Source organism: Aulostomus chinensis, chromosome 10, assembly GCF_037954235.1.
Source record: "Aulostomus chinensis isolate RoL2024-O1b breed Wild chromosome 10, RoL_Achi_v1.0, whole genome shotgun sequence".
Lineage (NCBI taxonomy): Eukaryota > Metazoa > Chordata > Actinopteri > Syngnathiformes > Aulostomidae > Aulostomus > Aulostomus chinensis.
The window spans coordinates 25,415,955-25,438,426 of record NC_141329.1 but is presented as its reverse complement, the minus strand read 5'-3'; the positions used below and the strand labels follow the sequence as shown (position 1 = coordinate 25,438,426).

The 22,472-nt window shown below is 42.6% G+C and overlaps 1 protein-coding gene across 2 annotated transcripts in view; it reads right to left on the bottom strand.

Annotated features, from left to right (window-relative positions):
• Positions 1–22,472, bottom strand: part of pitpnm3 (PITPNM family member 3) — a 77,154-nt gene that overhangs the window by 34,401 nt on the left and 20,281 nt on the right. Inside the window, exon 3 of one of the 2 annotated variants that reach the window (XM_086216630.1) lies at positions 12,197–12,307. In XM_086216630.1, the coding sequence (XP_086072756.1) occupies positions 12,197–12,307 (111 nt within the window). The remainder of the gene's footprint in view (positions 1–12,196; positions 12,308–22,472) is intronic. The other variant, XM_086216631.1, reaches the window with a different exon arrangement.

Sequence of the window (22,472 nt, the reverse complement as noted above, 5' to 3'; positions counted from 1 at the left end):
TCTATGTCTGATCATGCTACTTATCATTTATTAAGGAAAAGGGCAGAAGTGTTGCAGCTGGAACGGGCCAGGTATCACTCTATTATTAGGGGGCCGGACTAGGCAGAGGTTTCCTCTACATAGCCAGGGTCTGTGCTCACTTTTATTCCTGCATTAAAGGATCAGCCAGCAAGTTTCCAGCTTTTTGTTGTTTTTTTTTCCGCAGAGGGTTATCCCTGTCTTCTGTTTCTACGCTTGTATTTTGGGTTTGTTTTGTAGTTGTCTTTGCTGTCGACTGCTGTTACTCTTATCCTCACATTTCGTTTGATATCTTAACACTTCTTTTAGACAGACAAATAATACAACAAAACAAATGAGTCAGTAAGCTATGTTGTTTTAGCATTACCTCTATTCAACTGAACAAAAGTAATTACTGTTATCTAGTTTCACCTGTCAAGCCGTTTAAATGTCATATTGTTATGTAACTACATTGTTTTTCTCCATCTAATGCAAGTGCCAAAATATTCTCTTTTTTTAAATTTTGCATATGCGAACGACAAACTGGGATCCAAATAAATAGAACCAGAGATGCTTTAATTACCGGAGAAACTCCGATGAGTAAAATCAATTAAAGTCTATTATTTTAGTAATCCACTGAGTATAAAACAGCATTCAAACATGCAAATCAATCACACATGTCCTTCATACAGTAGTGTAGTAATACTGGCTGCCAATCTGCAGCACACACAGCTTCTCCTTCCTCATTGCTGGTGACAGCAGCACACACGCTGGGCTCCTCTTGAATTTACCTCTAAGTAATACATTTGTATGATATTGGAGCAAACTGACGAAATCCTTTCTCTGCTGGTGAAGCTCAGCAGCATCAAGCAGCTTCCTGTGGTGACAAGGACAAGCCTCCCACCCCCACCCCCCACCCCACCCCCACACACACACACAAACAAACAGACACACGCACGGCAGATTTGCACTTCTGCAACGGGGATTCAAACAATCCCTCTGCTTCTCTGTTTTTATATCTTGTAGCTTACTCTCAGAGGTCTGACCGGTCACTCAGTACGCTTTATGAAGCGTAGACTAGGATGTTTCTGGACTTATAAGAGGGAGAGGAAACTGACCGGAGAGGGGTGGTGAAGATGAAAAGGCCCTAGAGAGAAAGTCTGTGAGGAAGTATGATATATTCATAGACCAATGCCTTTTTGGATGCCACTTGTATGTCAGTCGGTCCGTGTAGGTACGATTTCACATACCATTTTCCTCCAAAACTCTCTTTTCTAGAGTGCAGGATTGTCTCTAGTTTGTTTGCCTCCATCATTTTTGCTCTTTGGTTCTCTCTCTTCTTCCTCCCAGGTCTCGACCACTCACAGACCTTATCCCCATCTCACATTTATCATCCTCAATTGAGCAGATGGGCAAAAGACAAGTGCTGGAGGATGAGAGTGAGAGGTAAAAGACTGCATTCATCAACAGGAAGATTGGCTTCTACACTACAGATTTATATCTTCCTAGGGAGCATGAAGATGGCAAAACACCCTGAGAGTTTCCTGCCTGCAAGAGTATGAGTCACGTCCTGGGAGAGCTACAGTATCTCCGTGAACTATCCGTGTTCCTGGCGGCACATAAAATGCCAGCGTTGGCTTCTTTTGTAAATGATCTCACTTGATTAATGTGAGAGCAGCAGGTTTCGTTTAAATCCACAAAGAATCAGTAATTTACAATGTAGGAGAAAGTTCCAGATAATAATTGTGAGAACTGGAAAACAGAGGGTGGGAGGATAATCAACACAATTTCATTGTTAGAAATGAACGCTAATGACAATTGTGCTGCAACTGAATGATTACAAGAAGAGGAAAAGCAACATCGTGAGATGTAGCACCTTGTGGCCTCCTGCCACTCACTCTGTTAACATGACGACAATGTCAAATCAAAGATTGCACAGTTGCACCTCGTAGCATTTTCTGTATCCACTTTTCACCACTTTGAAGCAAGGCCACAAGGGTCGGAAACTAAATGTCGAAGCAGCAAGCTCAATAACCAGAGTCGCAGAATAAGAATCGGTACATCTCAAAAGGAACTCAACCCAGGTCCTGATGTTCCGATGGCAGGGAGGGCAACTGCTTTTTCTTTAAGCTGTTTTTCAAAATGATATTTAGCAAGCGAGTCTAGTAGAACCATGGACAGTTAACTAGCCAGGCACAGAGCGGGTAAATATACTATTAGGGTTTGTGAAATTTCAGTTTACGCTGAAAAAAACAGGTTATTTCATCTAAACATTACTATCATCAGCACTTTGTTTTACCATTTTAGAATCAAAATGAGGAATCGATAACAGTCAGAAGTGAAGAGCACAATCAGGATGGAATATTGACGTCTGACAAGCAATAAGTCACGTTACAATTTCGAATGATGTCTCAGCAAACACTTTGTGTATCCCAGACCAACTGGAAGCAGCAGTCGAGTTTCTGTCCACAAGATGAACAACATCAGTGGTTACAAGTCCTCCGACCTGCGTCCAGGTAGACGCAGGTCGGAGGACTTGGAAGCTGTTTAGCCTGAGCTTGCTCACCAGGTAGTCGAGTGGGAATCCCACTGAAGTGTGATCGCTGTGGCTAAAACAAAACGCTCCAAGGTCTGGTTCAACCAAAATAAAGAAGGAAAGTATGAAAGCACTCTGAGTCAAATAACCAACCTAACTTTTAACTTGTGTAAGATTAAAAAAACAAACAAACGACAACAACAAACAGAGACATGCGTATCAAAACTTTGCATTGTGTGCTGTTACGAAGCAACAGGTTGGGGTGCTCATTCAGTGGAATGCTATGTGCTGACATGGTCGAACAGCCCACTCTGACCCCTGGCATAGCACAGGCACGCTAACAAGCTCAGCCATCTGCTCATTGCTAATGGCATCAGGGATCTGTTGTGTTTCCCTCTTGTGAAAACCCCCCCAGGAGACGCCCCCGGCTCCGCATGCAGCACGCCGGCTGACTCAAAGAAACATAAAGGTTCTGACAAAGGTATAAAGTCTGGGCTTTACAAGCCGAGGTGATGATATTCTATACGCAACGACAGCAGCGCCGCAGCAGTGAGGTACTAACGCACGGGTATGATTCAATCCAATATGACGGATAAACAAACATACCATGAAAATATCATAAAAATACTTGAAAATAACTGAATACAAACTGGGGAATATTTGTGGCTGTATAACCAGAAACAATGCTTGAAGCTTCAGCAGTTTATTAAACTACAAAAAAAAAAAAAAAGACACAACTGGAGCCGAGCGTATCACATCAACAATCCTACAAGCAATAAAGAAGTTGCAAAACTCCCTCGGGAAAAAAAAGGAGTTAATGTGATAATGACTTGTGAAATTGTGCCGGAGAACCGAACCCAGGTTCTCCTGCAGCTCCAGATCTCATTACAGCTCTGAGCTGCTTCGTACTCTCCCAGTGACACACAGTTTGGGCGATCCAATTAAATCTCAAGGATTTCATTTAAATTTCAGACATGATTATTCACCACCCACCTTTTCCGTTTTACCCAGAAATACATCACGTTACACAAGCTGCAGAGGCACTTTAGCAGTAACTTCGACAAATTTCTCCTACAGGGTTTTCCAATTTGTAAACAACCATCCTTTACAACTTATTTAAAACTGGAAATAAGAATGAAAACAAGTCATAATTACACTGTAAAATCAAAGTTTTCACAAGCACTAATTTGTTATCCAAAAATCTTACTACACTTAAAGGGATAATTGCCAGCGATGATGGCGACTGGGAGAGTTCTTGCACACAGCTTCGACCTGCAGGTGCACGACCCCGTTGACCTGCCATACAAACTTTCCAGAACTATTAAGAGGAACAGGACCATGCAGGGAAAGAACGCCACACATCTAAATAATCCCCGGTAACACGCAAACAGGCTAGGCTTCTGAAAAATCTGAACAACCCATTTAATTTGACAGATTCACATCAATATAAAGAGGCTTGTTTGTATAATTAATTAACATGAAGGTTTCTTGAAATTAGCTTATTCTATCTTAAGAAGCCCCTTTGTATCGCAGGGATGCTACTTTATTCTGACTTATATTAAGTGTCATAAAAAAGAATTTGAAATTAGACAAGTTTTGCATTTGCCCAAAATAAAGAGTTCTAGAATGAAATAGATAAATAGATGGCAATAATTGAGCATACTGTTCATCCCGCAGATTAAATAAACTGTGATCAGGGAAAGAGCTTAAGTGGTACTGACACGTCTGTACCGTCCTGTGCCACCTCATGCTGTTTCTGCAGCACATCAACGCTCCCGGCGCTCCACCATCTTTTCTAATGGGTCAGAAAAGTGTTGACCGGGAGAAATCTATGTGGAGCTGAGAGGCGTGGCACGTAGCGTTCCTTTTATTTCATAAAGTCGCAAACACAGAGACACAAACACACACCTCCTCCCTCTGGAGCTCCAGGCGGAGACAGTGTTGTTTGGGTGTGATTAGCCGTTCCCAAAGTGAGATCACACAGCATTTCATACCTCATTTTCTGCTAAGACAGAAACGTGCACATTTATACACGCATGTAGACACATGCGATAAACACACACAAAATCACAAGGCCGTCTCAACAATTACGGCCGAATGAATGTAAAAATGACAAATGAAGCAAAACAATGGCCCTGACAGGCAGAGCTGAGTCTTTAAGGTTAGTCACTCGTTACTGTTATCTCATCTCGCCCTCTTTTTATGATTATTATTCAGAGAAATGGCTTTTGTCTTTGCAGCTTTCAAGCTTCTCAAAGCAGATTTGTTTTCAAGACAAAAAAGGCAGGAAAAACGACATTAATTTAATGGCAATTAAAGAGTGAGGGATATTGTGCCTATGCAAGCATCGTGTTCTAAAAATGACTTGGCCGGGGGGGAGGCGGTGAGCAGAATACAGATGAGTCTCAGACCTGAAATTTATGTTTTCTGTGTCTCTCGCTGCTTGTGTTTCTGAACAGAGCTACAGGGTGCATTCAGCAGAATGAGCTGTGGAAAATCCTTCCACCCTTCTATATTCTCTCTGTGTCCCTTTGTGAGCCACTTTATTCTCACTACATATCCTGTTACCCAAAAATTGGGCTTTGTTTGGCGCGACGTATCAAGTGGCCATCTCCGCTAAAGTGTTTGCTTCCACTGCCATTTTAGGTCATGTTATCCTGAGCTGGCATCCCACACGAAGAAAGCAGCCAAGTCAGGAGCGTTTCTTTATCCCCCAGTTCATAATTTTTGAAAAAGGATCTGTTATGTAACAAAGCTATTTTAGCTTCAGCTACATTATGCAGCACATTTGTTTAATCACCAAAAAAGTACAGTGACGAAAAGGCGAGGTAATAAAAATATGATTATATTTTTGCATAGCGGAGTCGCGGTAGAATGTGGGAGCTAAAAGTGTGAGATGATGAGGCTCGGGATGTGAGGGGCAGTTGGGTCGTAGCCTCCAGGCATTTCTGTCTGTCACTGAGGTTTCCATCACTGTAAATCCCTTCTCCTGAGAGCAAAAGCATTTACACTTGCCAGTGGCTTATAGAGTAATAAATATATAGGAGGATATTGAGGAGGGCATTATAAGAGCACGATATGGTTAGGAGAGGTGAGCCAAGGAGGGCGGGGATGGGAATAAATGGGGACAAAAGGGAACAAAACAAGAAGTGAAGGAATAATCAAGAACGGACCAAAAACCCACAAAGGCTTTTGAGGAACCGACAAATAGATGGAGATCAAAGAGCGGTGAACGCCACTCCTCAGCTGCACCGGCCGCATCTTCAAAGTTTCTGGATGGCCACAGATTTGAATTGCAGATCGCTTTTCACAGTTCTAACCAGCAGAAACACCAAAATCGGATTCATGTGCTTTCGAGACCCCTGGAGGGAAACAACAAGGAGGTCGAAGGTTCTCCAGTTCCAGAGCAGCTTTCAACCCTTCTTACACCTGGCTTTTGTCTGCAGTAAGTCAGCATTCACTCCTGGTTACAGCGACCCTGCGGTAGGGCTGGGAGGTGTGGAAAAAAATCAAATATTACAACCTCAGTGTCGATATTGTTACAATGTTGTTTCACTAATTATGACCGCAATGATATTTGTAGTAATCATCAGTCAGTAATGTCAATATGATATGAAGCTATAACAGTCTGCAAAGTCTAGAAAATGTATTTCTTTTACAGTGGCGCACCCTTTAAAACCATGAAAAGACGATAAGCTGTATCAGAAGACAACGATATCCAAAATCAATAACATCACGAGCCTGCAGCTAATAATAGAGCTGAGATTAGGTACTTTTGTTGCAGCAGCTGTTGATCTTAAATTTTAATTTTTGTTCTGTTCCCACTGTTTTCAATATTCCACACTAGACCCTCACTAGTGAGCGATTTAAACCATTAAAGCATTCATTAATGTGTCCTCGGCACCATGTTGATCGTTTTTATTGCTGGTAATTATGACTTTGTCGTCAGCAGCTATAATCAATATTTTCACAATTACGATGTCTTACATACTAATGTGCGATGTCAGAGCGGGAATTATCAGACTTATCACACGCTCCCTCTGGCTTTACTACACTTCATCTGTTTACTGTCCGACCGGTTCATTCTCCTCGCTGTTATGCAGTAACAGGCGTTTGTTTTCAAGAGAAAAGAACTCTCGAAGAAGCAGCGGTACACTCCTTACCTGCTCAGCACCACATCTCAGACACACTTAGCCAAAGGCTGATGAACACAGTGAAGCATTAAGGAGCTAAAGCCAGAGCCAGATATTTCCCTCAGGAGTTGGGAGGGAAAACAGTTCTAAAAAGAAGCGGAATATTGGATTTAGATTCAACATGGCGGATAGAAACGTAATTTTAAATGAATGATAATGTCGAATGATGTGCCTCCTGCTTGCCAACTTTTAAAGGGAATTAATTACATGGCAATTTTCCACTTCCCTGAAGTTGCAGATGAAAATGAAATCAAAAAAATTTAAATACGCAAATCAGTTAACGCAGCGGTAGCGGAGCAGTTTTTTCTCAAGAGGGACTGGGTGGCTGATAACAAATTAAGATTTATAAAAATCAACTGGGAGGAGGTCAAGGGGCAGACCGAGGACACACATTCACATTCCCACGCTGGCCTGGGACTGCCTCAGGCTATCCCAGTGAGACCTGGTCAAAGCGGCCAGTGATAGGGGTTCCCTGCTGGAACTGCTAAGCCCCACAACATGATGTCGGATGAGCAGTTGAGGATGGAGGGATTCAAAAACCTTTCAAGTAATAATGCCGGTGCATGAAATCAACAACGAACGACAGAATGCGTGCACCTCCATTAAAATATGGTCAATAGGGGGTGGAGTTCAAGTGTCTTGCAGCGAAAGTGCACTGTTGCCCCATGGAGACCCTGGCAAAGAAGGAACACTTGCCAACGGAGACAGAGGATAGTTCTCAAACAAGCCTTATGTTTATACTCAATGTTCTGTTCTATGTCGGTACTGTGATGTGAATGAAATGGGAAAACAAAGCTTGATTATATAGCAGTGGGAACACGGAATGCGCACTTCTCTCGCTGTTTCATGAGGAAGATTGGCTGGGGCTCTCGTGACGATTTCAAACAATAGAGGCTAAATGAGAAACGGTCTTATGAGCCACAGGGGGCACACAGTTTTCCAGAACAGCATGTCCAACACAATAAAGGGTCCATTCAGTGTCGGATCTTTACATACACGTGATGTACATAACACACTCTTAGGGCATCAGATCCCCAGTTATCCATTGCAGGGCTATCTTTTTCAGGGCGCGGTGAGGATACTTGACTTCTCAAGCACCACGAATGTGCGCGCCAGCTCACCATACACACCCTGATGTGAAAAGAGACACACTGAGAGGGCTCTTACATTTTGTGATATGACGTCTGTTATCTGACAGCAGAGGAGGCTGCAGCAAACCATGTATGTGGTCGGGTTAAAAAAGGAACGGCTCCATGTGATAACCAGTTACTTTTTGTTCTATTTTCTCCTCTATATCTCGCAGCAAAAGAACAAACTCAACAAAAGCGGAGTTTTCATCCGTGTTTTTTTCCACACGTTGTAAAATGATGATGAAAATGTGAGAAAAAAAAAAGAATAAATGTTGCAGAATGTTACTTAATTGTGGAGGGGTCTATCTTTTTCTTTAACAGAGTTAATTTGACTTTTTTCAACGAGTTCAGGCATAAAACATGAAGAGATATCGTATAAGATATTCTCACAAATTGGACGTGAAGAGATTTTAATCTGAGTGGAGCGTAATAAGAGAGAATGTTGTATTTGAAATGGAGTGTAAGAAACAGTTCAAATAAATGAACATACAATTTGTAACTTCAGTGAGGAAATGAAAACAGAACTCTTGTCAGTGGATAAAACCCTCCTTTTTTTGCTGATTTTCTAAAAATACCCTTAAAATTTCAGACGCATTCGTGAAACTCAGCAGTCTCCTGACTGTCTGACGTCCCCGTCGTGGAGCTGTGTCGGGAGGTTTGGCTGCGCTGTCAGTTCCTCTCTTGTTGCCGCTTTCACTCCTCCTCTGAGCTTCACGTGTCTTTTTCGAGCGCAATGTAACTTGAGAGGACCGTGCACGAGTGTCCCACTAGCTGTTAGTCCAGCTTCCAGGTGCAGGATTTTTATGAAGGAGGTGGAGCTTTATGAATCTCCTAAGCGGCTAACATTCCATCGACGCATGGCTAACCTTCAGCATCTCCATTTTAAACAAGACAAAAACTTTACGTCATGTGAAAAATAAGTCTCCTTGTTTCCCAGCCATCAGACTCAGTTGAATGACTTTAAATCATGGAACAGTACTTTGGTACTCTGCAATTTTTCAGATTTGAATGAACCAGCATCCTTTAGTTGATCACGTGGCTTCTGGTCAAAAAATACTGCTTTAACATTACAACATCACTACGCTACTGCTGCAGCGGAGCACCTCAAAGCTCATAACTGGGTTAGCAAGTGGTCTGTTAGGATCTGGAGAGGTTAAGGAACACTCACAGTGTACCCACCCACCCACCCACCCATCCATCCATTTTCTACCACACACCCTGTTGGGGGAGGGGGGGTGGTGGAGCCTATCCCAGCAGCCTTCACTCGAGAGGTGGGGTTCACCCTGGATGAGTCACCAGTCCATGGCAGGGCCAACACATATAGACAGACAACCATTCACACTCACAGCCACACCTATGGTCAATTTAGAGTCTGGATTAACCTGGTCCCCTCTTGATGTCTTTGGACTGTGGGAGGAAGCTGGAGTACCAGAGAGAACCCACGCAGGCACAGGGAGAACATGCTGAGGGGCTCGAACCCCGAAGTTTCACCATGTGCAGCACACCCACCTCAGGAATTATTATCACTACATGACTTTGTGAATCATCTCTGCAGAAGCAACGTCTTTCATTTCTGCAGGTCCAGGCTACCTTCCTACCAGAGGGCAGTGATTAAAAGCATCCACCTCAGTTTGTCAAACCTCAGAAGTGACCTTTACAACAGGAGCCGGTCCATTTACCAGCAAACAAAGCCCATAAAAACTGCCATGCTATCAGACCAGGGCTGCAAGAGGAGCTGAAAAGTACAGTCGCTTATTTCCATCGATTCTGTCCTGAATGGTTCCACTGACTCTAATTTGTCCTTTGCTGCCAAAAGTTCCTGTTCTCAAATACCCAAGAACGTTTCTATCCTTGCCTGATAAAACGATATATGAGGATTTCTTTTCTCGTATGTATTGATAGCACTGATTAACCTTTACAGGCTTTTGTTAGACACAAATGGGGATTTATTCCTGACAGTTTTAATATAATTTCCTTTTACATGAACAACCTGCTGTGGAAGTTTGACTCTTCCATTAAAACCACTGATCTGGATAAATCCTAGATCCTTGTGATCTCTGAAGGTAAAAATTATTGTGTCTGAAAGATGTGCAGCTGCTAAATCTGATGGCAAAACGTAATCCAGCTGCTTAATGAATAAATCACTTTCTCACAGGAAGAATTCGTCAGTAGAAGAACTTTATACCAAGCTGGATTTTTTTTTATTCCCACTGTAGCTGCTGTGAAGGCACAGAATCTTCTGTCTTTAATGGTTGAAATGATTCTACAGACGGCGCCTAAAAGCAGTGGATGTAGATGTTTACTGGATTGTATAAGAAGCTTACGTTTCCAGAAGGGATCAAGAAAAGTCTGTCAATCTGGGGCTCAGGCGAAAATAAAGAAAAAAAGCACGTTAATCCTCAGGAACTTGAAAAGCCAGCAAAGAGGAAGGGTAGACCAGAGGAGAGGGAATATATCTCAAATCAAATGAAAATTCAGATCATCAAGCATCAAAGAAAATATTCCCTTATCTACTTAGTCAGTGCCTAATTGATTCATTCCATTTGAGGAATGATTAAACAAGAATAAAGAGCAAGAGGAGGCTAAGCATTCACGTGTATCTGTTCGCAATCCTTTATTTGAAATATGTTTAACCCTGAAAAATGTGGTCTCACTGACGCTTTGGCGTCACGTAAATTAATGCACACAAATAGAAGATGGGAACAACTCTCAAGCTCATTGTTATCTCTGATTCTAACAAAAGAGCTGAAAAAATAAAACTGAATGTGAAACAGGCGCGCAAAAGCTCCACCGGTTGCTGGCTGGAGCAGGTGATTCTCTTCAGACAGATGTCTGCCAGTAACATTTGAACGTGTTAAAAATACATTGCTACACTCCATTTTCTTGAAGGAGCTGATCGATGAATGGAGCTGACAGTGTAATGTGGATGAAATAGGAGAATATTTGGACTTTCTTGCAATAAAGAACCCGTCTGTGTGCTGCCGTCGTTGTTGTAGCATGGGGTATTTAGCCTCCGTAACAGATGTGCTGCTCGGTTGGAAATCAACGGCAATCGTCATGTGAGCGTTAAATACACAGCATTCTTGGAATTTAAACCCATACTGGGCAGAAAGATGTCTCAGCATATTGCTGATCTTTCCACTTCTAATTACCTCTTCACAGACATCAGAACTGGCACTGCTCTTCATGGAAAAAAAAGACCACGCTTTGGAGTTCACTTTGCCACTTTTCACCGTGGCTCTTTGTTGGGGACCACAGCACAAATAAATGCATTTGTTGCCATGGATTTGCTACGCACAAGAACAAATATTTCAGCATTGATAAACGAACTGATGCACTCGCAGACACTCAATTATGATAAATCTGACGATTAGTGGTTCTTCATTCCCTTCACTGAGGAATCATTTATGAATCAAAAGCATCAGTTACTGCAAGAACAAGGCTCTGTGTTTAGGGGTTCCAGTGTAGCCAGTAGATATCCCGTCCTACACGTCCTTGTTCCGTCCACAGCTCATTGTTTATAGTCTGTATAGCAACTTGAGACGCTTGCGTGGAGTTGAAAGACAATGAATACAGGCAAATTTTTTAAAAAAAAGAAAAAAAAAGTAGGCAGTTTACACTCGGCTTAACGGTTTAAAGCTTCTTCACCAGCTTTGTTAAATCAACAGACTACAGACAGTTTTCCAGCCTTGCATTTTCAGCCAACACGTTGTCTCTTTTGTGCTTCTATGGACTGCTTACGGAGCTCTGCTCAAATGTGATTGGTCAAAGCTCCTTGAATGGAAACCTGAAGAATCCCTGACCTTCCAACCAACAGATTCTGTATCGATACACACTCCCTGTGATTGACTTTGAAGAAGAAATGTGTAAAAGTCTTTTTTATAAAGTTCTTCACCTTTGCCAAGAAAATCCCTTCACCTGACACGTGTGGCCTACTAGCCTCACCCTGATTAAACAGTGGGACTATTGCACAGGTGAGCCTTGGACAGGTAACAATGAAAGGACACTCTAAAATGTTTAATGGAACCCCAACACACACACACACACACACACACACACACACACACACACACACACACACACACACACACACACACACACCCCCGCTAATGAAAAACATCTTGATGCAGCTTTTGGAAAAAAGGTTAAAAAATTTTAAATTCTGTCTACAGTCTAGACACCATTTTGTAACCAGTAAAACACACACCTGTTATGTTTCTTTCTGTGTGTGTTAGAGACACAGAGACAGAGAGAGAGAGAGAGAGAGAGAGAGAGAGAGAGAGAGAGAGAGAGAGAAGAGAGAGAGAGAGAGAGAGAGAGAAAGCGAACATACAACATACCATGGGACTGGTCCTCCATATGTCCAAGTGTTTCGATCTGCTCCACCAGGTCATTTGAATTCCACTGACTCATACCCAGCAGAATGGCGCTTTTCCCCTCCATAACATCTGCTGAGCCACACACACACACACACACACACACACACACACACACACACACACACACACACACACACACACACACACACACACACACACACACAACACACAAATACAAAGGAGTAAGACAGAGTGGCGAAGGAGAAATCAAATACTTTTCTCTTTGCACATCAAAAACATGGAAATTCACATAACTTGGAGCCTCCACGAACTTCTGGAAGCAAAAAAAAAAAAGCCCATTTCGCAGCTCAACCAGACTGGTGTTTTGACACATTTCACTTTCCGAGCGCTTGACTGGCATCTTTTTAACGGTCATATTCGTCTCTTGTAGCACCTGTCAGGATGGGAAAATGTGCACTTGCTTTCACACCTTAAAAAGCAGGGTGAACTTCATTTTGTATTTCAAGTGGTTTTCACTTCATCAGTGTAGGGGAGAGAAAATGGCAGTAAACAAATTCAGGTGTGAAACCCAGCAGTGTAGCAGCCAGCAAAGCCTGGTAAACGCAACTTTGTCAATGCTCGGTACACCTGGAACCAAAATGGAACTTTTGTGAGATTGAATAAAAATGCATTGTTGTAAAATGTATCATCATGACCTGACTACAAGCCAGTAAAATACACCAAAAGTATGATGACAGCATTAGATTAGTGACTGATGTGTTGTATTACACACTGCATCAAGTGCAGTCTTATTTCCAGTGAATACAATCCAGCCAATGGGTGACGTGGTTGCCCCCCGACGCCACTTTGCAAAGACACTGCATCGTAGGCTTAGTGCTGCCTTCTATCATGATGACTTCCTGGCTTACAGAAATCCAAAAAAGCCAAAACGCACCTTTCCACAGCAGCAGAATGTTAACAGATTGAACCTGACATCTACTCAAGTTCCCTCAATTTAAAGGAGCATTGCTGTAAACAAATACTGATATTTATAGGTACTATTTTGCACCACCATGCATTCTGTGCCCACTTGAAGCCTGAAAACGGTGCAGAGAGCATTTTATTCCTCATAAATATTCTGAAAAGCTCCTTCTAATACTTTAAGACCTGCTTTATTTGTAGCATGGCTCCGGAGATGCCAACATCATGAGTCTGCAAGTTTTAGTGGATATTTTTTTTAAATATCACACACGGAAGACATTTCAGTAGACGACCACTCTGTCCTTTATATCTGTTTAAAATCTATTTTCCTTCTTTCACAGTGTATATCTGCCACCCAAAATCCATAAGTCCATTCATACCATGAAATGCACACATCTAAATAAATAGGAGTTCCTCATCATGATCTAGAACGCCACTACTGATAAAAGCGCTGTGTCTGCTGTGCAGCCTGGCAGAATGCAGCCATCTTTCTTTTTAAGTGGAGTTTAGTGATCCAATGTAATCCCCAGCACCGCTCCATCCAAAACGCACAACCCTGTGATGTGGGGCCTTTACTACCGTAACACCAGACTGTCACGGTTAATCACAAGCTTTGTTGTATGAGTAAAACAAAAAGACAGGCAAGGTACACTGCGTGGTTCAGCATGACCAAAACAATTGTCTGCTCGTCGCAGAATGTCATCCAAGACACTCTGAGGCAGGATGAGTCATGCAGAGAGAAAACCTGACAGACTTCTCTCCTCTCTCACTCCTTCCTGTTGGCCAGCTCTGAGAGACTCTGACGCGGGACTCTACAGCCTGTCCGCTTGGATCACACAGCAGAGGGCCAAGAGGTTGCAAGCTTGTCAATCTCCCGGGAACCCCCCCCCCCCCTCCAGTTTTTTTTTATACGCTCGGAGGTTACAAATACAAGAGTGGTAAATAACACTCACTTGCAGATTCGCACAGACAAACACAAAAGGAGGGAGGATGAAAGAGGAGAAGCACAAGCAGTCATATGCATTCAGGATTTGAGCAAAGTGGTGCAGCATGTAAGGAAACAAGTGTTTGGACAGCAGGAGAATGCAAAGTAGGATTTATACCAGACCCTGAAGGTTCCATTTACAGACTCATCATCTCAAGGGCGAGCTGATTTGAGGAAGAGTTGCTTGCAGCCGCGACTGAGGCCGCAAACATGTGCGGATGAAAACAAGGCTCAGCACTTGCAAATAAAACGCATAAATAATCAAGGGAATGAAGCCATCTGACCAGAGCGGACTGGTCAGAGCGCCGAGATGCGATTTGAACATCAGATGAGAAGAGGAGTGGATGTGCGAGACCTGGCTGCAGCTGACAGCCTCCAGGGAGAGAGCAGAGATTTAGAAACATCCTTCAACCTGTCAGCTCACAGTAAGCAAGTGTCAGAGAGGAAGAGAGGGAATAGACACCGTGATTGTTAAACCATGAGGAAACCTTCCCTGATGACCTCCAATCCAATCCAGTTCTCCAAGCATTTCTACCTTCCTTGATCTCATGCATTACTTGCAGCACTGAAATTACCGAACTTCTATTTTATGGCTTTAATATTCTACGATGACACACGACCAGAATGAGATTGCTTAAAGGATTACCTTCTGAAATTGCATAAATACAATGAGCCTGTCAGGTAAGAAGGTTACAGAAGGATGGCATTGAAACTTCAGCAGCTCACAAGTATAATTGGATCCCTCAAAGTATCAAAGAACATATTTCATGATTCCATTCTTCAACTGTATTTTTTTTAATGCCTGGTGCAGCTATACGATACAAAAACCTATTAACTATGGAAAACAAATGTAGTCCCAAGTGTGAAGCTGGTTAAAATTGTGCATTGCGATCTGAAGAATAACATTTTGTCATCTAAATATTTACATTATATATATCTATATTACATATTTTCACATTCTGCTTTTTATTTCACTTTCAATTTATAATTTTTACCGATAATTATATCCACATCTAGTTATTATTGTAGTATTCCTGCCTCTTCCTATTGGCTATAGTAGCTTCTCTGTCTGTTCTTCATAACCAGATGAAATCTGTAACAACCAGATGAGTACAATTTCATTACGAAGAGTGTGTGTGTGTGTGTGTGTGTGTGTTTGTCTTTCTCATGTTGTAGGGACATACAGGAAATCTGAAGGTCTCACCATCTTTTAGGGGCAGATTGAAAGACACCACAGAATAAAAATGTAAAGATGAAGATGTGTTCAAAGGTCCAGTGAAGGCTGGGCGAGTAGTAGTGAGGTTTGTGTCTGATCACAATCACTGTAATGTCCTCTAATGCAATGGGAAAAAGTAAAATGAAGGCAGGATGCCTGAAACAGGACCCGTGATTTCATCCCAAACTTGAAGTGCATTCAGAGAGCGCAGACAGACACCAATGCACATGTAATACATCCTGGGAAATAATAGCACTGTCGCCTCACGGCAAGAAGGTTCCAGGTTTGAGTCTGGCACTGCATGTTCTCCCTGTGCCTGTGTGGGTTCTCTCTGGTACTCCGGCTTCCCCCCACAGTCCAAAGACTTCAAGAGGGGACCAGGTTAATCCAGACTCTAAATTGACTGTAGGCGTGGCTGGGAGAGCCAATGGTTGTCCGTCTATATGTGTTGGCCCTGCCATGGACGGGCAACCTGTCCAGGGGGAACACCGCCTCTCGCCAAAGGCTGCTGGTCCAGCCCCCGGCCCCCCGCGACCCTTAACAGGATAAGCGGTAGAAAATGGATGGATGGATGTTTTCAATTATGAAAGTTAGTGTATCATAATGGACTGTCTGTTTGGCAGATCTACGTTTGAGTAGACGCTCTCAGACCGCTGGCAACTGGTCGCATCATTGACTCCAGCTCTTTTCAAAGTGACAAAGTGTTGAAAAGAAGTTAGACTGGCAGCAATGGCAGTAAAGCGTTTGGTAAACGCCACAGAGGTGGCCTAATCAGTTAGAGGTTTCCATGACGATACCAACTGCTGAGATGAATTGCTGTGGAGAATCACTTGGCTGTTGGTGTAGATGTCAACAGCAGAGCTAAAACGAGCGCTGTAGATGATTTGGAGTGATTTTTTTTTTTCCTCTACAACTCAAACACAAAGAAAAGTTTTTCAGTTGCAGGACAGCTGTCTCAAAAGAAATCCCACATCCCTGCCAAAATGTCATCTTCTCTTCTTACATCAAAGATGAGTCAGACACATTCCCACGTAGCTTTTAAGATAATGTGTCAAAAGTTTACAGCACACAAGCGTGAAAACCTTCAAGCTTCAGAGGCTGAGAGAAGAAAAAGGCGTATCAAGGTTCAGCAAAAACACCCTCAACCAAACGATGCTGCTGAATCTATTCATGAAACATGCAAGAGAAGATATCTGAAACCTCGGTAGAATTCATCTTTCATGTGCTTCTCCCCAGACCTTTAAACACCAAAGAGACATTAACGTAAGTGAGGAGAGACAAGAGGTTGTGGTGGATTATTTTGCAGCACAGACAGGGATGATCACACACAGATGTGAGCCTCAGAAAAGAAAAAGTCAAGTACAAAGAGACTGTGTGAGGGTCTCTGTATGCTCTTGTATTGTTTGTGGGGACAAGGAGAGATGACGTTCGGTTTTTGAGCGTTAATACTTGGCAATATCACCGCCTGCATTCAACGCACACTTCTACATGTTAACTTCATGCACGTCACCTGAAGACAACACAGTGGGATTTAAAACAAATGCTAAATCAGGTTCTGTCTCCATCAGCGCTGGGGGAACTTTGACTTTCATTCAAGTATTATTAAAACCAGAAATCTCGTCAGACATTACACAACAGTTTTAGGTGAATCTGACCTTTTTCATTCACCGGACCAGTTCGGATTTATTCAAAATCATAAAAACAGAAAGGGGGGGGGGGGGCATTATTTGCTAATCCAGAGGCCAGATTTGGTTCTCCTGCATTCCAGGACTAACTTAACATGTCATGTGGACTTCAGTAATTGGGATACTGGGTTGAATGAAATGCCATGTGTTGGGTCATGCTGCGAACATACAGTAGAGGTGCGTCGTTGTAAACAAGGAAATAGCAGCCTTCTATTAAATCTCCCTCCTCCTTGATTACAAACGCGCTCTTCCTCCAGTGGTGATCCATTAAAGCATTAAACCGTAGAAACTTGCAACACCATTTAATTACTTTCCTGCTCAACACCTCATTTGCCCTCATTGGTTAAATTCCTGTCGCTCAGTTCAGACCAACAGTCTGTCATCAATAAAAAAAAAAAAAAACACACGCACATGGCAATTTAATTTTGTGTGTGTGTGTGAGTGTGGGTAGGAGGGCTGGGTGCAGCTGGAGTAAAGAGTGAAAGTGAAAGCAATTGAGTTTTCTCTGTAGGCAGGAGCAGCTAAGAGGTGGCCGACTTCCCTGAGAGATGTCGGTCTCAGACGTAGCGACACAGAACACTCTGTACCCTCGGCTCGTGGGAGCCCGAGTTACCACAGCAGAAACAATTTCTCACCTAAATTGATTCTATCATCAGGGTTCAATCAGCTGAAAGAGGCTTTCCTGTACCGTCAGTTCAAATGGAAACAAGCAGGACATCAGAATTTAATCAATATTGTCTTTTGATCTCATAAAAAAAAAAAAAAATAGACTCCTCGGATGCTCGCTGAGTTCATCTTAGATTTTCCTGGGTGAATAAATACAGTGTTTCATCACGTTAAACAAAAATTGAAACCGCAGTCAACCCAAAGAGCCACAGTCCTCTGAGCAAGCTGGAGATGAGATAAAGCTGCATGAAGTCAAAATAATGAGGCAGCCACATTTATTTACATTTGTATGTGTACGTTCAAAAAGTCTCTGACAACACTGACATTACAGTATGAGTCCCAACGCAATTTTATCACTGCATTGCTACACAATATGAAACATATTGCAATACTTGACATAAACCTCACAAAGCTCAGCACAAGAATAAAACGTAATACATCATGAAAACATACAAGCAGCAGGGCAGAAGAAACAGAAATGTGCTGGTAGTGCGATGAAGGCAATAAAAACAATGAAGCTGAGCCACAATAAGACTTAAAAGAAAGTAAAATGGGAAAACTAAGGGCACGTTTACTGAAAATTTCACAATAATACTCGCTGTTTGAGCCACTGTGACGTCATCATGAAACATAAAGAGCATGGAAGTTCTTGCATCACTCACTGAGCAGTAAGACAGACGTCATATTACTGCACAGCCCTACTCCATGTGACAATATGGCCTTGTGATATTTATTTCTATCTAAAAAGAAGAATTGCCAAAAGGTATATAAATGGAATCGCTAGTACTTTTCAAAGTATTGTATTGTTCTTGTTGGAGACCAAAGCTTCTAAAAATTCACCAGTTAAAGAAAATAACCACACCAGATGATTTCCTTTTTCCTGAGGTTCTGCTTTTCTACATTTAATTCGAGATTCAATTTTCTTCTCAGCTCACATCTGTAGCTCTTCTCTTGTCTGGTGGAATATGAACATTGAATACCGGTGCCTGGAGACTCGGGAGACGGACGAGTCACGACACAGTTCAACATCATCATCTCTTCAGTCTCCCAGCGTGTCTGCAGGTCAGGTAGAGAATTTCTCTTTGCTTTGACACAAGTCTGTGTTGCACTTGTGTTTTCATCAACACTGCAGGTCAGCTCAGGGGAGGTGTGATGATGTGACAAGCTGACGGCGTGAGTTTCAGAGAGTGTGTTTGTGCACGCGTGCGTGTGTGTGTGTTCTTGTACTTGCTACATATTGAGGACTAGAACACGTATTTAACCGACAGAATGAGGACATTTTTGGTAAGTGAGGAACTTTCAGCCAGTCTTCACATCTTCAAAGGGTCGTTTAAAGGTCAAGACTTGGTTTTTCGGGTCAAGTTAGAATTAGGTTGCGGTTCGGTTTAGGGTCAAGGTTAGGGTCAGGCAGTCAGTTGAGATGATTAGGTTTAGGGTCAGGGGCTAGAGAATGTATTGCGTCAATGAGTTCTCACAAAGATATAAGTACACGGATGTGTGTGTGTGTGTGTGTGTGTGCGTGCGCGCGTGTGTGTATACTCTGCTCTGGACGACTGCAGGAATGTCAGAAGAGCTGATCAGCAGCATCAAAACATCCACAAACACTGGTTGACATCAAGTGATAGAAAATGAAGACAAGTTTGCGTGATTCATATGTGATCTTACTTCTAAAAGCACTGATATTTTACGTCTCTAACTGAGGGGGGAAAAAACCAGCATATTTACCACATTTTTCGCCATGTTAGAGGCACAATGCTCCGAGGATGGCTACCTATTGCTCTGTCCTCACTCTGGTTTGAGAGAGAAATAGATGGATTTCCATGAAATTGGGTCAGACAGTTCTTGTCCCCAGAGGATGAGCCAAATTACTTCAATTGCAAATTTTAAGTGAAATGTCTCAACATAGATAGCCATAAAATATTCATGACTCATTCTTGTTATAATAACCTTGGTGATCACTTTACTTTGCTCTTGATTGCATTCAACCTAGAAATACAAACTCCGGTGAAACGGATTCCCATCAGCCTCGACTGGGCTTTGTGAAGAGAACCCATTAGCAAGTGTAAGCATGCTAAAACTATATTGATAATCAATAAACATTCATATTAAGGGGCAGATGTAAACGTGTTGGAGAGAGCAGAAACCAACACACTGTTTTGTGGCCTCCATGTTACCATGGCTGCCCACAACTCAGGGATTTTTATTCAGTCACGGATGCAATTGAAACCGCAAAACTACTTCAGTCTACCAACATGAAGGACTGATCCCACGCCGATCAAGAAACAATCATTTGTACAACTAAAACAAACAAAGTGCAGGAAACTAAGAAGAATCTGTCTGTGCTGTCATAGATCGACCATCGAACACGTCCAGACAAAACGCAGTAAATTATGTTTGGTTTGGGGTTGGGTCAGACAAAAAAAATCTGTCCCCGTCTAGCCTGTAATCCACAAACAGTGAGAAGAATGAAGTGAAAATGAGATAAAAAGGCAGAAAAAAGTTGTCGATGAAAGAAAACTGGTGCTCAGAATGCTGCTTCCATACTTTCCTGCTCCTGTGTCAGAAGTACATTTACACAGAGGCAGAGGATTTGCTCTTTTATACAACACAACACACAAATGCATATGAACGCACCCTCCCATTCTGTCACATCTCTTTATTACTTGTATGTACAATTCTACAATTTCATTTAGAAAACGATTCTGTCCAAAGCAACGTAGCAAGAATTTAGACCGGAGGGAAAAACCCTAGTAAGTACGACAAAGTGCTTGAAGTTGCAGGTGCTGCCATTTAGTGGCAGAAGAAGTGTCAGGGTGGGTTTTTTTTTAAATATAATTTAACCGCAACTGACCACAACCAATAATTCAACATAAAAAATATCTTTCAACATTCAACACATTCAATATACAACATTGTCTGTGCTAAGTATTCACTAAGAGACGGGTCTTCAACCCTCTGACTCATTCTACCCCTCAGGACAGAGAGAAGGGTCAGATTTAAGCATCTAGGTGTTTCCTGAACAGCTCCAAATGTCTCTTAAAAGTAGAAAGGGACTCTGCGGATCGTGTAGAGTCCTGTAGTTCATTCCATCATTTGGGAACAACAGAGGAGAAGAGTCTAGCTAGAGATTTAGAGCCGAGCTAGGTTGGGAGCACCAGCGGTCTCTCACAGGCAGAACGTAGCAGGCGAGAAGGAATGTAGACCTGGATGAGGGATTCCAGGTAGGCAGGAGCTGTTCTTGTCACTGTTTTGCAAGCCAGAAGAAGAGTTTTGAATTTGATCTGAGCTGCCACTGGAAGCCAGTGCAGAGACATTAACAGCGCGGTGAAATGTGCAGTTTTGGGTGAGTTAAAGACCAGACGTGCTGATGCATTCTGGATCATCTGCAGAGGTTTAAATGTACACGCAGGGAGGCCTGCTAGCAGAGAGTTGCCGTCGTCGATGCAATGGAATTATTATTCTAATAAGCTTGCTTTTCTTAAGGCAAGAAGAATCTTTACACCTTATTAAAAGGTCTGTAACAATCCACCAATTAATTTCAGGCCATAACACACTGCTGCTCAATGAAAAGTCAACTGTATAAATGCATGAGCTCTTTCTCTTGAAGGAACTTCCTCAGCCAGAGGACACACAGCTTTGTTCTTCCGCGGCGTACGGTACGCTTCGTTCGCTTTGCTTCTGCCTTAGATCCGTTTGCAGGAGCTGCTCCTTTGCCATCGGCTAAGAACACTGAAGTATCTGAAAAAGTGATGCGTGCTTAAATGCTGCCATCTTTAAGCATTCAATCCAATCCCAAATGTATTGTCAGCTGGATTAGCGCCATCACAGGCATCATTTCCTTTTTTGTAGACAACCCTGAAAAGATATTATGATTCAATTAATGATTAGATTTACAAAGGGACACTGCCATCCATCCATCCATCCATCCATCCATTTTCTACTCCTTATCCTGTTAAGGGTCACGGGGGATGGAGCCTATCCCAGCAGCCTATAGGCGAGAGGTGGGGTTCACCCTGGACGGGTTGCCAGTCCATCGCAGGGCCAGACAGATATAGACAGACAACCATTCACACTCACACAATTTAGGGTATCAATTAGCCTCGTCCCCTCTTGAGAAAGCCGGAAAACTGGGAGAGAACCCACACAGGCATAGGGAGAACATGCAGACTCCACACAGAAAGACCCCGTGCTGGAGCCGGGGCTCGAACCCAGAAGCTTCTTGCTGTGAGGCGACAGTGCTGACCACTGCACCACCGTGCCACCCCTCAGCACACCCACTTCCCTAATTATTAGCACCACATGACTTAGTGAATCAACTCTGCAGAAGCAACGTCTTTCATTTGTGCAGGTTTTGTTTCACTTTTCTATACCAGGCTGAAAAACTTGGAGTGAAACACAATTCCAGCCTGTCTGGGATCTAAAATCCAGACTGGTTGTGTGCAGCTGACTGACTGCAAGCTACTGAAGTGGTCCAGAATTTTAACATCCTTTTATGACCTCGTTCCTGTTCCCTGGTCAGGGAGGCATCCATCATAGCGAGCACATGTTTATGTTGGGAATAACTTGGCCTCTGTTGCCTCTTCTGCAGCTCTACTTTCCCTCTGAGCTCAAACACAAAAGCAGCAACAAAGGAAACTCAAATATTTCATCTCTTTGCTGGATAGTTTATTTACAGCATTGCTTTGTGGTATTTCTTTTCTTCCAGTGTTGCAAGTTTTTTTTTTTTAAGAAGAAGCCTCTGTACCAATTGAAACTGTTGCTTCT